This window comes from Oncorhynchus tshawytscha, linkage group LG03 (assembly GCF_018296145.1).
Source record: "Oncorhynchus tshawytscha isolate Ot180627B linkage group LG03, Otsh_v2.0, whole genome shotgun sequence".
NCBI lineage: Eukaryota > Metazoa > Chordata > Actinopteri > Salmoniformes > Salmonidae > Oncorhynchus > Oncorhynchus tshawytscha.
In genome coordinates, this window is record NC_056431.1 from 28,711,318 (window position 1) to 28,726,054 (window position 14,737).

The following is a 14,737-nucleotide window of genomic DNA, read 5'->3' on the forward strand; positions in this document are numbered from 1 at the left end:
AAGATTTCTTTTTTGTTTCACAATAAAAAAAAAAAACATTTTGCATCTTCAAAGGGGGGGGGTGAATATTTCGCAGGCCACTGTAGATGGTCAGATGCTAGACTGATATCAAAGAGGCAACGAATGTACTTGCCACCCTCTATCACCCTGTGCGCTCCGATAGCGTTGGGTCAGGAGTGGTCAGTGGTTCTCTTGGATCAGCTGCATGTTTTCCTGCCAGCCTGTCAGGCCAACCTGTTCTATGGCTGTGTGGCTGGCGCTGCCCAACAGGTTGTGGTGGTGGTTCTGGCCCTGGATGCCCATCTGGCCATAGCATATGTCCCTACATCTGTCCTGCTGTGGCAGGGACAGGCTCAAGGAGAGCTCCCTCTACGAGTGCTGAGGCGTGAACACGCAGGATGTCCACTGGCACCATCGCCATGCGTTTTCACCCTTAACTACATGTGCTGCTGGGGAATGACAATGATGATGGGAGATATGTGTACTCTAGACAGTAAAGTGCTTTCTATTGAAGAAATTCTGAATTGGCTTGCACAGTAGGCCGTTGGTAAGCCCAACAGCCATTTTCACCTGCAATATCAAATTTAATTTGCAAATACTTGCACAGGTCATACAATTAGCCACAAATAAAGACATTCTCATGTACACCATAAAGTAATGAATGTATGTCATTGTCATCGTCTTTACTTGGAATCTTGCTTAACACCCGAAGGCAGAAGGAGGTCAATTGTCTGGGTATGCATGTATATATGTGTGTGTGACCGTAACTGGTTTAATGAAAGCTGTGGGAATGAAACAATGGCTGCCTTTAAGCACCGGAAAGCTGCAGAGAGGAGAGGAAATTTGAATGGATGAACCAACGAAAAGTCCTTGAGAAAAAAATAATGGCCTTTCTCCACTCTCATTGATGTCTCTGTATGCACTAGTGATACAGCCGATTGCTTTATGCATGTGGTTGATTGCTTTGTGCATGCCTGTGTGGGTGGGTGGGTGTTGGTGTACCAATTGATTTGTGTTTGCCTGTCCTAGATTTACTCATTTTTTATAAACTGTTATCCATTATCAACAACATACATGTGACTGGTCTAGCTTAGCAGTAGAGCTGCCCGCTTCAGACCACATGTACTGGCCCTGGAGACAGGTTTCGGTCCGCCATCCACCTCTAACTTTCATCCCTCTCAACTGTCTCCCTCTCTCAAGATCTGTCAATCTCTGTAAAAAAAAAAAGAAAGAGAAAACAAATAAAATAAAATAAAATACAGAATTATGTTTACACAAGAGTGTGCGTATGTGTACGCATTTGACATGGTTTCTGTGTGAGTGTATATGTTCTGACTGTGTTCTCTCCATCTCACCAGGGCTCCACGCTTTAAGGGCTACCAGCAGCAGGACAGCCAGGAGCTGCTCCATTACCTACTGGACTCCATGAGAGTAGAGGAGACTAAGGTGAGACTATAGACCCACGTTACAAACACCACATCCTTCTTCCACTCGGCCTAGTACCATGGTTCCCGCTCTGTGCCAGTGGCCGTGTTTGAGATCCACACTGACTGAGCAGACTGACCCATCTACGAGTCGGTCGTAATGACTAGTTATTTAGGATGCCTTTTTTTCTTCTTCTTGTAGATGAGTCAAGTGACTGAGCAGAATGTTTGCTCTCCAACACACCCTGTGACTTGTGAAGTATGAGCATGGTGACATAAAGCCCTTACTCTCTATGTGAACGGTGTCTATGATACCCGCAGCCAAGCTACATGCAGGGTGGTGTCCAAGCTAGTAGGAGTACGCAAAAGAACAGCCAATGTTTTGATTGCAATTGAGAAGCACACTTCAATCGCCAACGGAGAGCAGACTGAAAGCCGTGGGAGACATTCACCTGTGTGCTTGTGGATGACAGTGTGCAGGGTCTGGTCTTTGCCTTTGCTCCTCGGCCAGCCATTGTCTTTTAACCTTATGGTACCATATTTTCTGGCAAGCGGGGGCCCGGCCCGGTGCTGAGTCAGTTGGCCCCTCGACCCCACCAGCGGCTCAGCCAGCCCCAAAAAGAGAGGAGAGTAGCGGGTGTGGAGTGGTCAGCCCGGGGCCAGTGACAGGGGGACAAGGGTACAGGCTGGGACTCCCCCCTGGTTCTTTTTAAACTTGTGAACACTGACAGTTGTGCCACTTACTGGACTTGCAAGTGGCACAACGGGCGTCATTGTGTGATCTGGGAAACACGCAGCTGTGGGTCGCCCCATTGTGCTGGAGGGTCACCCCCCTCCCCCGCTCAAATCAGGGAGTCCGGGAGGGAGGGGTGAAGGGTGGGAAGCTGGCCCTATTCATACATTCATTATACATTATAGGTTTGTTCATTATACGTTTGTTTATTCCATGTGTAACTCTGTGTTGTTGTTTTTGTCGCACTGCTTTGCTTTATCTTGGCCAGGTCGCAGTTGTAAATGAGAACTTGTTCTCAGCTGGCCTACCTGGTTAAATAAAGGTGAAATAATTTAAAAAAACATTTCAAACATACGCTTATATGCATTTTACATCTACTGTCTGATGAATTTACAATACATTTACCTGCAAAAAGGTGTAATGGGTTCGCACTCAAAAAGATGTCGCGTGAAGCATGCTTCATTGGATTTCTTACATTATTTTCACTGCATCAGGGATAGCGTACACAGACGTTTTACTGCATCCGGGATAGGGTACACAGACGTTTCACTGCATCCGGGATAGCGTACACAGACATTTCACTGCATCAGGGATAGCGTACAAAGACATATCACTGCATCCAGGATAGCGTACACAGACGTTTCAACACACCAGGGATAGCGTACACAGACATTTCACTGCATCAGGGGTAGCGTACACAGACATTTCACTGCATCCGGGATTGCGTACACAGACGTTTCACTGCACCAGGGATAGCGTACACAGACGTTTCACTGCATCAGGGATAGCGTACACAGACGTTTCACTGCATCCAGGATAGCGTACACAGACGTTTCACTGCATCCGGGATAGCGTACACAGACATTTCACTGCATCAGGGATAGCGTACACAGACATTTCACTGCATCAGGGATAGCGTACACAGACGTTTCACTGCATCAGGGATAGCGTACACAGACGTTTCACTGCACCAGGGATAGCGTACACAGACGTTTCACTGCATCAGGGATAGCGTACACAGACGTTTCATTGCATCAGGGATAGCGTACACAGACGTTTCATTGCATCAGGGATAGCGTACACAGACTTTTCGGCTTTACAGTGTGTAGGTACCATTTTTCTTTTAATTCAAATCAGCATTTGTAAAGAACAGCCAATGTGAAGCAGTTGCTTCTAATCAGGTTTGCCACTCATCTGCCATAAATTGACCTGCACACCATATACAACCCAATAAATATTGTATACACATCATCTTGACACTTACACGTTTTATTTACTCAAAACGGAATTGTAGGTACACACTCATCGTGTTTAGCTTGCACCAACTCAAATGTCCTCAACTGCACGGAATCAGCCCAAACAAACGTGCCAAAAAACACACACACACACACACACACACACACACACACACACACTCTGAGTGACTGGCCATTTCTCCCATAGCCTGTCAACACCAACCTAGGAGGCCCAAGTATTTGTGTTGATTGGCCATTTAGTTTCAGAAGTCTAAATATGCTAATTGCACACAGCCAATCATCACCAATTAGCTGAGACATTAGGTAATACTCCCTCTCAGGGCATGGCCTGTCCTTCTTGGCCCATCTTAATTTAGTTTACACCCCTCCAACCTTTTCTTTCCTCACCCCGCTTCCCTTAACCTGAGCCTACACACTGTTACTTTGGGTAGTGGGGTTCGGGGGCAGATGGGGGTGTCCTGCTGGTGATTAATTAGTGTGTGGCTCAGCAGGGTCTGACTGACTAGGGAGAGGAGTACAGGGGGGGTGCAGGGGGGGCTGCAGAGCTGGGATTAACCAGGTTTTTGACCTAAATAGCCAGTCCAGTGTGTGGGTCCGGGGACAATAGGGGCGACTAGTCGGGTCCACAGACCACGGCCAATTATCTATTGATTGGTGCTTTACTGTGTTTGGTGCCTCTTCTTCTACTAGCCGACACACTCGCTGACCATGTCACCTTCAATCACTGCCCACGGCCCCGCCACCGAGAGTGTCAGAGACGGCTGGCTGACACGCTCCACACAAACGCATGCACAGTTTACTCACACAAACACACACAGGAGAAGTACACACATACGAAGTATACACACGGCCGCTGTGTACACACACACACACACCCACAGACAGTACATACACACACACACACACACACACACACACACAAAAGGCTCTGGAAGAAGTGTGTATTTGTTTACTAATGTGTATTTACAAACCCACTATCATTTTTGTAGTGGTTTCAATTCCTTGGCTTCCCATGGTAGCTCTTATATAAATCACCCTTTGTTGTGTAAAACCTCCATTTTGTAAGTCCTCCAATTTTCTATCTACTTAAGTTGCATTTCTATGAGATCAATGTAGTGTTTGACATTCCCAGCGGATCAAGGCGGGCATTCTGAAATCCTTCAACAACCCCACAGAGAAGACTGCAGATGATGAGACCAAACGCCAAGTCAAAGGTTCCTGTTCCATTCGGACCCTCATTAGTTTTGACATAAATCGATAGCGCCATCTCGTGGCAGCTTGATGTACTGTTCAATGGCTTACTTACTATGGAAAAATTCCTCAGCCAAAGGAACCACAAAGCATGTTTCATGATAAAACATAGGCATTGATTGAAGTCCATTTATTCTGCATGATTGTAGCTGAACTTTGCTGTTTTTATTTGCTTCACCTTTATTTCCTCTTATCTCAGCATACGGGAAGGAGGGTGTGACAATGAACTTTGTGGATCGCATCTTTGTGGGGGAGTTGACCAACACCATCATGTGTGAGGAGTGTGAGCATGTAAGTGATTCATTGTCTGTCCTTTCTGTTTATGGTTACTGGAATCTAGGTGCATTTAGGTGTGTGTGTGTGTGGTCAACCACTGAATAGTGTGGCTGTATTCCTTAATACTTAATGGTGATTAATCATAGAACTATAGTTATAATATATTAATAATATATGCCATTTAGCAGATGCTTTTATCCAAAGTGACTTACAATCACGCTAATTACATTTTATGTACGGCTGACCCTCAGAATCGAACCCACAATCCTGGTGTTGCAAGGTGCCGTGCTCTACCAGCTGAGCCATATGTTTTGTGTGTGTCATACACAATTAAACCATTTTAAACCACTTCTCAATGAGCAGCGTTCATTTTTCAGTAAGACTGTAGTTACTCCCAGCTGAAAGCCAGGACGTACTTTGATTGTGAGTGTTATGGGTGCCTGTCCTCTGTCTCCCACAGATCTCCACAGTGAAGGAAGCCTTCATTGACATCTCCCTGCCCGTCATTGAGGAGCGGGTGAGCATATCTTTGCATTAGTTTTGCAATAGTGTCCAGTCTGCTTCTGCCATGTTGGTCATACGTGATAAGTGTATAGTATGTTGGTTTCATCTCTATCTTTGTGTCATGTCCTGGTGCTGTTCAGATGTCCAAGCCGTCCAACCCGGGCAGGACTGGGAAGAGCAGTCGGGAGCAAGAAGCTCACGTCTCCCACGGTGGCGAGATGCTTTCCGCAGTGCTCAATAAGAACAGCAGGAAACTTAGCGGACAGGTGTGTGTGTTTTTTGTGTCTGTGTGTAAGTGTAGTTTGAGTCAGTGGGTGGGTGTGTTTTGCTGACTGTGTGTTTCTACCTCCCTCAGAAGCAGCAGCAGGGCCAGAAGTCCCCTGGCTCTGTGGAGGAGAAGGGGGCAGACAGCCCCTCAGACCACCCCGAGGATGAGTCCCCCTCCGTAATGGCCCGTGCCGCAGGAGGTTCCAAAATGGCCGCCACCAGCAGCCTATCGGATGGCAGCGATAAAGACTCAGGCCCTCAGGACAGTAGCAATGACGCCGACAGCGAGGCCTCGGAGAGCGAGTGGACCCCCCGGCATCCCTCGGGCCACAGCCATGGTGGCAGAGGGTCCACTCCTACCCAGTCTCCCACCCCGCCTGCCCTCTCCCCCAGGACCCAGCAGGGTGGTGCTGTGGATCAGCTGGTCAGTGCAGTGCATAAGATGAACCTGGGCCCTGATTCAGGGGACTCACTCTCCACACACTGTCCTGAGGACCAGAGGGAGCCCCAACCTCAACATCCTCAACAGTCTCCTCACTCCAACCACCAGGGGGCATTCAAGGCACTGTCCCACAGCTACACGCCCTGCTCCAAGGAGTGCTCCATTCAGTCCTGCCTTCACCAGTTCACCTCGGTGGAGCTTCTGATGGGCAACAACAAACTGTTGTGCGAGAGCTGCACGGACCGCCGGCAGAAACAACTGCGGAAGAGCACCTCAGTAGGTTAGTAAAACACATACATCGTTTGATAGAGAACTTGTGCTGGTTTGAAAGATGTAATGTATTTTTTTATTTAACTAGGCAAGTCAGTTAAGAACAAACTCTTATTTACAATGACGGCCTACCCAGGCCAAACCCGGACGACACTGGGCCAATTGTGTGCCGCCCTATGGGACTCCCAATCACGGCCGGATGTGATACAGCCTGGATTCGAACCAGATGCAGTGCCTTAGACCGCTGCGCCACTCGAGAGCCCTGGAGATCCACAGTTGTTAAAGACAATTTGTTGATATTCTGACCTGATAGTGACAGCAGTAGGTGTTATGGAAATGCATGGCTATTCGGCACCTATCCATGTCATGCATTTACACAGATATTCAAATGCAGACATTTAGGCTACGCTGACTTGTATCAGGCAGAGAAATCATGTATTTGAAAAATTCCCATTCACAAAGTGACATTGTGGTGTCTATATGTGCTTATAGACAGTGGTGTAAAGTACTTAAGTACAAGTACTTTAAAGCATTAAAGCACTACTTAAGTCGTTTTTTTAGGGAATCTGAACTTTACTTAACTATTTAGATTTTAGACAACTTTCACTCCACTAAATGCCAAAGGAAAATAATATACTTTTTACTTCATTCATTTTCCCTGACACCCACAAGTACTCTTTACATTTCAAATGCTTAGCAGGACTGGAAAATGGTTACTTTAAAGAATGTGAAATGATTTATACTTTTTTTATTTTAGCAATTACATTTACTTTTGATGCTTAAGTATATTTAAAACCAAATACTTTTAGACTTTTGCTCAAGTAGTATTTTACTGTATGACTTTTGCTTGAGTCATTTCTTATTAAGGTAGTTTTACCCAAGTATGACAATTGTGTATATTTTGCAACACTGCTTACAGAGAAGAAGTCTGACAAGGTGTACACCAGCGCTCGCAAACAGATGCTGATCTCTTCGCTGCCCCCGGTGGTCACTCTGCACCTGAAACGCTTCCATCAAGTTAGCATATTATGCATTATTGTACACATCTTTACGTTATAGTACATGATATATCATGTTCATGTGAATTACGTTATGTTCTCCTGTTTATCTAAATTGTTGTGATCATGGTGTAGGCTATTACTGTGTCTTATTGTGTGTTGATATCTTTGGGGTTGATTGTGTGTGTGTGTGTGTGTGTGTGCAGGCAGGGATGAACCTACGAAAAGTAAACCGTCACGTCAACTTCCCTCTCATCCTGGACCTGGCGCCGTTCTGCTCGGCATCCTGCAAGGTACTCACTCTTCTTCACGTGAAAACAGGGACATTATCTTTACTATAAAAAAAACTCACACTGAAATTAATATGGGTCCTTGGACACTGTAAGCTCAAATGATAAGTATTTGTGCTTGTTCCTCATCCTGAGTGCATTGATGTGTGTGTTTCTATTTGGGCAGAACCTGGTGGCAGGGGAGCGTGTGCTCTACAGCCTGTATGGCATCGTGGAACACAGCGGGTCGATGCGCGGGGGCCACTACACAGCATACGTAAAGGTCCGTTGGCCCCAGAGGAGAACCGAGCAGCCACACCGCAGAAACATGGCAGGTAAAAACGCTCTCTTTCTGTCTGTCCATAAAATACACTCTATTCCTTTACCAATTTTGTCTTAAGAGTCTGTCAATGCATTTACATTTCAAATATATCGACCAAAGCATGGAATTGTATGATTGTAAAAAAGTATGTGTCGCTTACACATACAAACGCACTGTATTTGTGTGAAGGCCTCACTCTGCGTAACCTTGAAGACGGCATTTATGAGAGAAAAAGCGCTGTAGTGTGTATAGATGTCCAGCGTTATATAGATGTATTTTCTCCTTTCCATACTCAAGGAAAGCGCCTGCCATTCAGCGACGCTCAGCTGTAATCAAAATGTCTTTGTGACAGAGGTCTGTGTGAGCAGTTGTCCTCGCTGGTAATTAACTAGTATAGAACTTGAGGTGACATTGTCTTGGCAGCATTGGTGAGCCACCGTAGAGAGGTCAAAGGGACCTCGGTAACCATGGTTCGGTCTCCATCAAATGGCAACGCCGCTGTCGTCCACCATCCATCTCCTCGTGTCAACACATCCCTTCTTACAATGCTCATCTTTTTATCCCCTCTTTATTTTCTTCTCACTGCTTTTCTCTTTCGTTTCAATACATGTTTTCTGTAACCTTCCGTCAGGTAAAGGCTGAAACACACCACACGGCTTTTGCCCGGTCTACGGGCTCTAACCATCAGAGAACCTCTCGCATTTAACAATTCAGTCAAATCGTAGTGTACACCTGGCGGCCTCCACGGCGGTACAGTGGGAGAACTCATACTTGGCTGATTTACGGCCGAATATATTCTATATATTTTCAAATTATTGGGACACCGTAAGTGCCCTTGAGAGCCTTCAACCGCAAATTGGGTATGCGCTTACACTTTACGGGCTGTGGCGTTATGTTTTCCCTACGGTTTGCTCTGATTTCCTACGATTTTGAAAAATGAGCCAGGATCCTGTAGATCAGGTTAAAAACCTGTAATGTCTGCCCAGTTTATGTTTAAAATAGACTTAGTGCAAACAGTAAGAGATGAGGGGCTTGTAAGTAAGCATTTCCCTGTATTCTGTTGTATTCGGCGCATGTGACTAATAACATTTGATTTGTTATGATTATGAAACGTGCTTGGTCTAATTTGTCTTACCTTACATACCAGTGTTGCTATGAACATGTCTTTACTGTGTTTCAGGTCCAAGGGAAGCAAGCAGTGCCACACAGGGTCAGTGGGTTTATGTAAGTGACACCAATGTCCATGTGGTACCAGAGTCCAGGGTCCTCAACTCTCAAGCCTACCTGCTGTTCTACGAGGAGATGCTGTGACTGCCAGAGCACGGAGCTGCCCAACAATCATTGGTGTCTCAGGAGACAGAGGAAGAGGGGAAAAAGAGAGAGAGAGACCTGCTTTGGGTGTACCTCTCTCTAAACTTTGACTCCCAAGAGCATGAAACATGGCACGTACTACATGATGGGATTGGTAGGTCATCAGGGACATAAAGTCACTGTGATGTTTACTGGACTGCTCAGCATTGAAGGGTCACCACGCTGGTCCACTTACTGAACGTCCCCATACCATTGCTCATACTTCTTTATGTGAGAGAGAGAGAGAGAGTGAGCGAGAGAGTGGCAGAATAGTATGTTTGATTAAATGTACAAAAAAATGCTATGTTATTTATATTTTACAGCCTGCTGTGGTGAATACGAATTGTATTTTTTGTAGAACATGCGAATGTGTGACTATCATTAAATGGTGATTGCCAAAAGAGTTTTTGGTAAGAGAAATTATATAAAATTATGGGAAACATATACAAAAGTACCAAAAGAATGTGATCTCAAACTGAAAGGAGAGGTCCATCATGTGGCAGGCCATCCGAGTGTGTTTCAGACCAATACATTACTGTGTTGGTCGGCACTGTTTTTTTTTTCAAATCCTAGTTCTATTAGATATGCACACGGGTGCACAAACAATCTCTAACCACACAGATACAAACACATTGTGACGTTTAACAAAGGGACATTGCTACATATATGAATACCAGCTCGCCGGACAATAAACAATTGTTTTCATTTCATTTAGTCTTTTTATCCCCATATGTTCTGCTGTAGTTAAACTAACGTGTGTTGATCAATCTTGGGATTCAAATGTGTCTCACCATTTATGTTTAATTGTTCTGCAATTTTTTTTTGTGGGGAATGAAATGGAGATATTTCATCTGTCGATTGTTGGGAAATTGCCAAATTATTCTCCCAAAACAAATAAATACTCAGTGCCTACACTCTTGGATTATTATGCTTCTGCATGTTAAGAACAAATAATTACAGTGAACACATATTTGCATACAGACAGTTTGTGTGAAATGTAAATGCAAAACCATGAGAATTTGGTGAATTACCACAATACTAAACCATATATGGATATGGTGCCACAGGGTTTTTCTTCAGGCTTTCTTTTCCTTCTGAAAATGCCAATCGATTTCAGTAAGGAACTCGGGAACACCGTTGGCTCATGTGAAATCATACATATCGAAGAGAATAAATCTAATTTATGAAATGGGAAACCAACAAGGCACAGCTTGCATGTTCTTATTTTGGGTGGATGTTTGAATCCTCTCTCCTTTTTTTTCTCCGCCACGGAAAGTACTTGATAGCGGATGAGCACGGCCTTTGTTTTTACACTGGAATCTGTCTCAACCCTCTTTACTGTGTTAAGACGGTGCTGGCCATTAGTCAGGGGCTGTCACAGTGAATCCCATAGTTGCCATATTCACTCTGTCGGTGGTGGCGATGTGCCGTGACGGGTGCAAAGCAGTGCTGTTTGAGAAACATGTCGCAAGCTGGTGAAGAGGAGGTGGGTGTGGAATCAAGAAAAGGGCAACGTCTAAAAGTATCCCATCTTCCACCCTCCTGGTCCCGTACACACTGACATCCCAGTCACGCTGTTAAAACATTAAAGCAGAGTGTCAAGCCACCCACCAACAACACAGCACGGTTTTCTTTTCTTTTTTCATGTATTTGGTCTATTTTTAAAAGCAGGGGCTCTTGCTTGGGGACGTTCTCTTGAAGGATCAGATATGATTTTAATCTCAGTTAATGAAAGGGCCTGGTCCTCTTTCCTCTGTCACGGTGGTCATGGAAACCAGTGACAAGGGACCGCTGCAGTGTTCATCTCTTACAACAGTACAGTACAAAGGGACAGTGCTCAGGCTCAGTGTAACATTTAGTCACTGCCATGGAAGGCGGAAATCGAAGTGTGTCCCCTTCAAGCTTGGAAGCGTATTGCTTTCAGGGCACTGGCCCCGTGGTACCAAGAGTTTGTTTCTCACTGCCATGTTCTCTGTCAGCATCTGTGTTTGGCAGCATACAGTACATGGGTGTTTATTTTAGTCTATAGCATTATTGTCTTGACTTGTTGCCGTCTTGTGTTTCAAATGTTTATTTCAGAGGTTTTAGACAGAATCACAGTACTGGACGGAATTCAATCAATTGAAGATGGGGGATTTTCGGATAGAGCCGATGTGCTCTGTCCCAGACAGTCCACCAGATGGCTGCATGCACTGGATACAGACAGCTGTTTGCCATTGGAACTGAACAGGGCCTCGTCCAGTAGGGAAAGAGGGTAGACACAGATTGTATAATATGACTTCCATCTAACCTGGAGGAAAAAACTAAAAAATACTCTCCAATGGCATTGACTCTCTCATTGATAAAGATCATGCCAATAAAGATCATGCCAATGAGACAGTCGGTACTCACTTGGCTCTTTCCCACTCTCTCTTTCCCCTCTGGTCATGGTCTCAATTTGGGTGCACTACCGAAACAGGGAACTGAATGGGGAGGTTCAATTCTATATGTATGTCCATCTATAATTACGATGCGTATTTCTTTGTATTTCTATACCCCCTTGTCCTCAGCTGCTTGCTAAATAAGTTCAGGTCCCAAAAAATTTGAATGCAATAATTATTGATAAATTAAGTTATTTTTATTCCTTTAATGTTCTTGCCAAGCAATGCATAATGTTTATCTTACAAACAACTGATAAAATATTTTAACAAAACCATTCCCCCTGAAAATAGATTGCATTACATCGTATAACAATATATAAAATCTTCTAATGTAATTTTTTAGACGTTTCTAGTAAAAATGGTTGTTTTTACTAGAAGGCTCACTTGGGGTGACAATGTCTCATAGTGATTTTCGTGAAGGTCATTGTCCCTAGAGCTGGAAATGTGTGACAGCAGTGCAGCAATGGGAGCTTTCTGTGTGTTATCACCCTTTCATCTCTCCATCTTTTCTTTCATCTCTCCACTTGAAGACAATTCACTGTGTACAAGTCTAATGAAAGAAATGTGAAAAATAATATTTTCATGTCATTCTTTAAAAACGATGAGACAATTTATTTTATTTTATTTGACCTTCATTTAAATAGGCAAGTCAGTTAAGAACATATTCATATTTACAATGATGGCCTAAAAAAAAAGACCTGCGGGGACGCGGGATAAGAATAATAGGACATAACACACAGCACGACAAGAGAGACACCACAACACTACATAAAGAGAGACCTATAAAACAACAGCATGGCAGCAACACATGACAACAAAGCATGGTAGCGACACCACGTGAAAACAACATGGTAGCAACACAACATTGCAGCAGAAAAACGTGGTAGCAGCACAAAACATGGTACAAACATTATTTGGCACAGACAACAGCACAAAGGCAGGAAGGTAGAGACAACAATATATCACGCGAAGCAGCCACAACTGTCAGCAAAAGTGTCCATGATTGAGTCTTTGAATGAAGAGATTGAGATAAAACTGTCCAGTTTGAGTGTTTTTTGCAGCTCGTTCCAGACGCTAGCTGCAGCGAACTGAAAAGACAAGCGACCCAGGGATGTGTGTGCTTTGGGGACCTTTAATAGAATGTGACTGGTAGAAAGGGTGTTGTATGTGGAGGATGAGGGCTGCACTAGGTATCTCAGATAGGGGGGAGTGAGGTCTAAGAGGGTTTTATAAATAAGCATCAACCAGTGGTTCTTGCGATGGGTATACAGAGATGACCAGTTTACAGAGGAGTATAGAGTGCAGTGATGTGTCCTATAAGGAGCATTGGTGGCAAATCTGATAGCCAATTATTAGTAGAAAAAAATGTAAGAATTTACCCTATGGCAAACAATGGTGGTATATACACTGCTCAAAAAAATAAAGGGAACACTAAAATAACACATCCTAGATCTGAATGAATGAAATATTTGCTTTACATAGTTGAATGTGCTGACAACAAAATCACAAAAATGATCAATGGAAATCAAATTTATCAACCCATGGAGGTCTGGATTTGGAGTCACACTCAAAATTAAAGTGGAAAACCACACCACAGGCTGATCCAACTTTGATGTAATGTCCTTAAAACAAGTCAAAATTCGGCTCAGTAGTGTGTGTGGCCTCCACGTGCATGTATGACCTACCTACAATGCCTGGGCATGCTCCTGATGAGGTGGCGGATGGTTTCCTGAGGGATCTCCTCCCAGACCTGGACTAAAACATCCGCCAACTCCTGGACAGTCTGTGGTGCAACGTGGCGTTGGTGGATGGAGCAAGACATGATGTCCCAGATGTGCTCAATTGGATTCAGGTCTGGGGAACGGGCGGGCCAGTCCATAGCATCAATGCCTTCCTCTTACAGGAACTGCTGACACACTCCAGCCACATGAGGTCTTGCATTAAGGAGGAACCCAGGGCCAACCGCACCAGCATATGGTCTCACAAGGGGTCTGAGGATCTCATCTCGGTACCTAATGGCAGTCAGGCTACCTCTGGCGAGCACATGGAGGGCTGTGCGGCCCCCCAAACACCATGACTGACCCACCGCCAAACCGGTCATGCTGGAATATGTTGCAGGCAGCAGAACGTTCTCCATGGCGTCTCCAGACTCTGTCACGTCTGTCACGTGCTCAGTGTGAACCTGCTCTCATCTGTGAAGAGCACAGGGCGCCAGTGGCGAATTTGCCAATCTTGGTGTTCTCTGGCAAATGCCAAACGTCCTGCACGGTGTTGAGCTATAAGCACAACCCCCACCTGTGGACGTTGGGCCCTCATACCACCCTCATGGAGTCTGTTTCTGACCGTTTGAGCAGACACATGCACATTTGTGGCCTGCTGGAGGTCATTTTGCAGGGCTCTGGATGTGCTCCTCCTGCTCCTCCTTGCGCAAAGGCGGAGGTAGCAGTCCTGCTGCTGGGTTGTTGCCCTCCTATGGCCTCCTCCACGTCTCCTGATGTACTGGCCTGTCTCCTGGTAGCGCCTCTATGCTCTGGACACTACGCTGACAGACACAGCAAACCTTCTTGCCACAGCTCGCATTGATGTGCCATCCTGGATGAGCTGCACTACCTGAGCCACTTGTGTGGGTTGTAGACTCCGTCTCATGCTACCACTAGAGCGAAAGCACTGCCAGCATTCAAAAGTGACCAAAACATCAGCCAGGAAGCATAGGAACTGAGAAGTGGTCTGTGGTCCCCACCTGCAGAACCACTCCTTTATTGGGGGTGTCTTGCTAATTGCCTATAATTTCCACCTGTTGTCTATTCCATTTGCACAACAGCATGTGAACTTTATTGTCAATCAGTGTTGCTTCCTAAGTGGACAGTTTGATTTCACACAAGTGTGATTGACTTGGAGTTACATTGTGCTGTTTAAGTGTTCCCTTTATTTTTTTGAGCAGTGTATATTGCTCAC

At 45.0% G+C, this 14,737-nt stretch overlaps 1 protein-coding gene across 2 annotated transcripts in view; it reads left to right on the plus strand.

Annotated features, from left to right (window-relative positions):
- The window catches only part of LOC112232854 (ubiquitin carboxyl-terminal hydrolase 45), a 44,728-nt gene extending 34,452 nt beyond the window's left edge, over positions 1–10,276 (plus strand). For both annotated transcript variants that reach the window (XM_024400110.2, XM_024400115.2), the window contains exons 9-18: positions 1,359–1,446; positions 4,546–4,627; positions 4,864–4,955; positions 5,401–5,457; positions 5,585–5,710; positions 5,800–6,433; positions 7,343–7,440; positions 7,628–7,714; positions 7,878–8,025; positions 9,193–10,276. In XM_024400110.2, the coding sequence (XP_024255878.1) occupies positions 1,359–1,446; positions 4,546–4,627; positions 4,864–4,955; positions 5,401–5,457; positions 5,585–5,710; positions 5,800–6,433; positions 7,343–7,440; positions 7,628–7,714; positions 7,878–8,025; positions 9,193–9,323 (1,543 nt within the window). In that variant the 3' untranslated portion in view covers positions 9,324–10,276. The remainder of the gene's footprint in view (positions 1–1,358; positions 1,447–4,545; positions 4,628–4,863; positions 4,956–5,400; positions 5,458–5,584; positions 5,711–5,799; positions 6,434–7,342; positions 7,441–7,627; positions 7,715–7,877; positions 8,026–9,192) is intronic.
- The last annotated feature ends 4,461 nt before the right edge of the window (positions 10,277–14,737 follow it).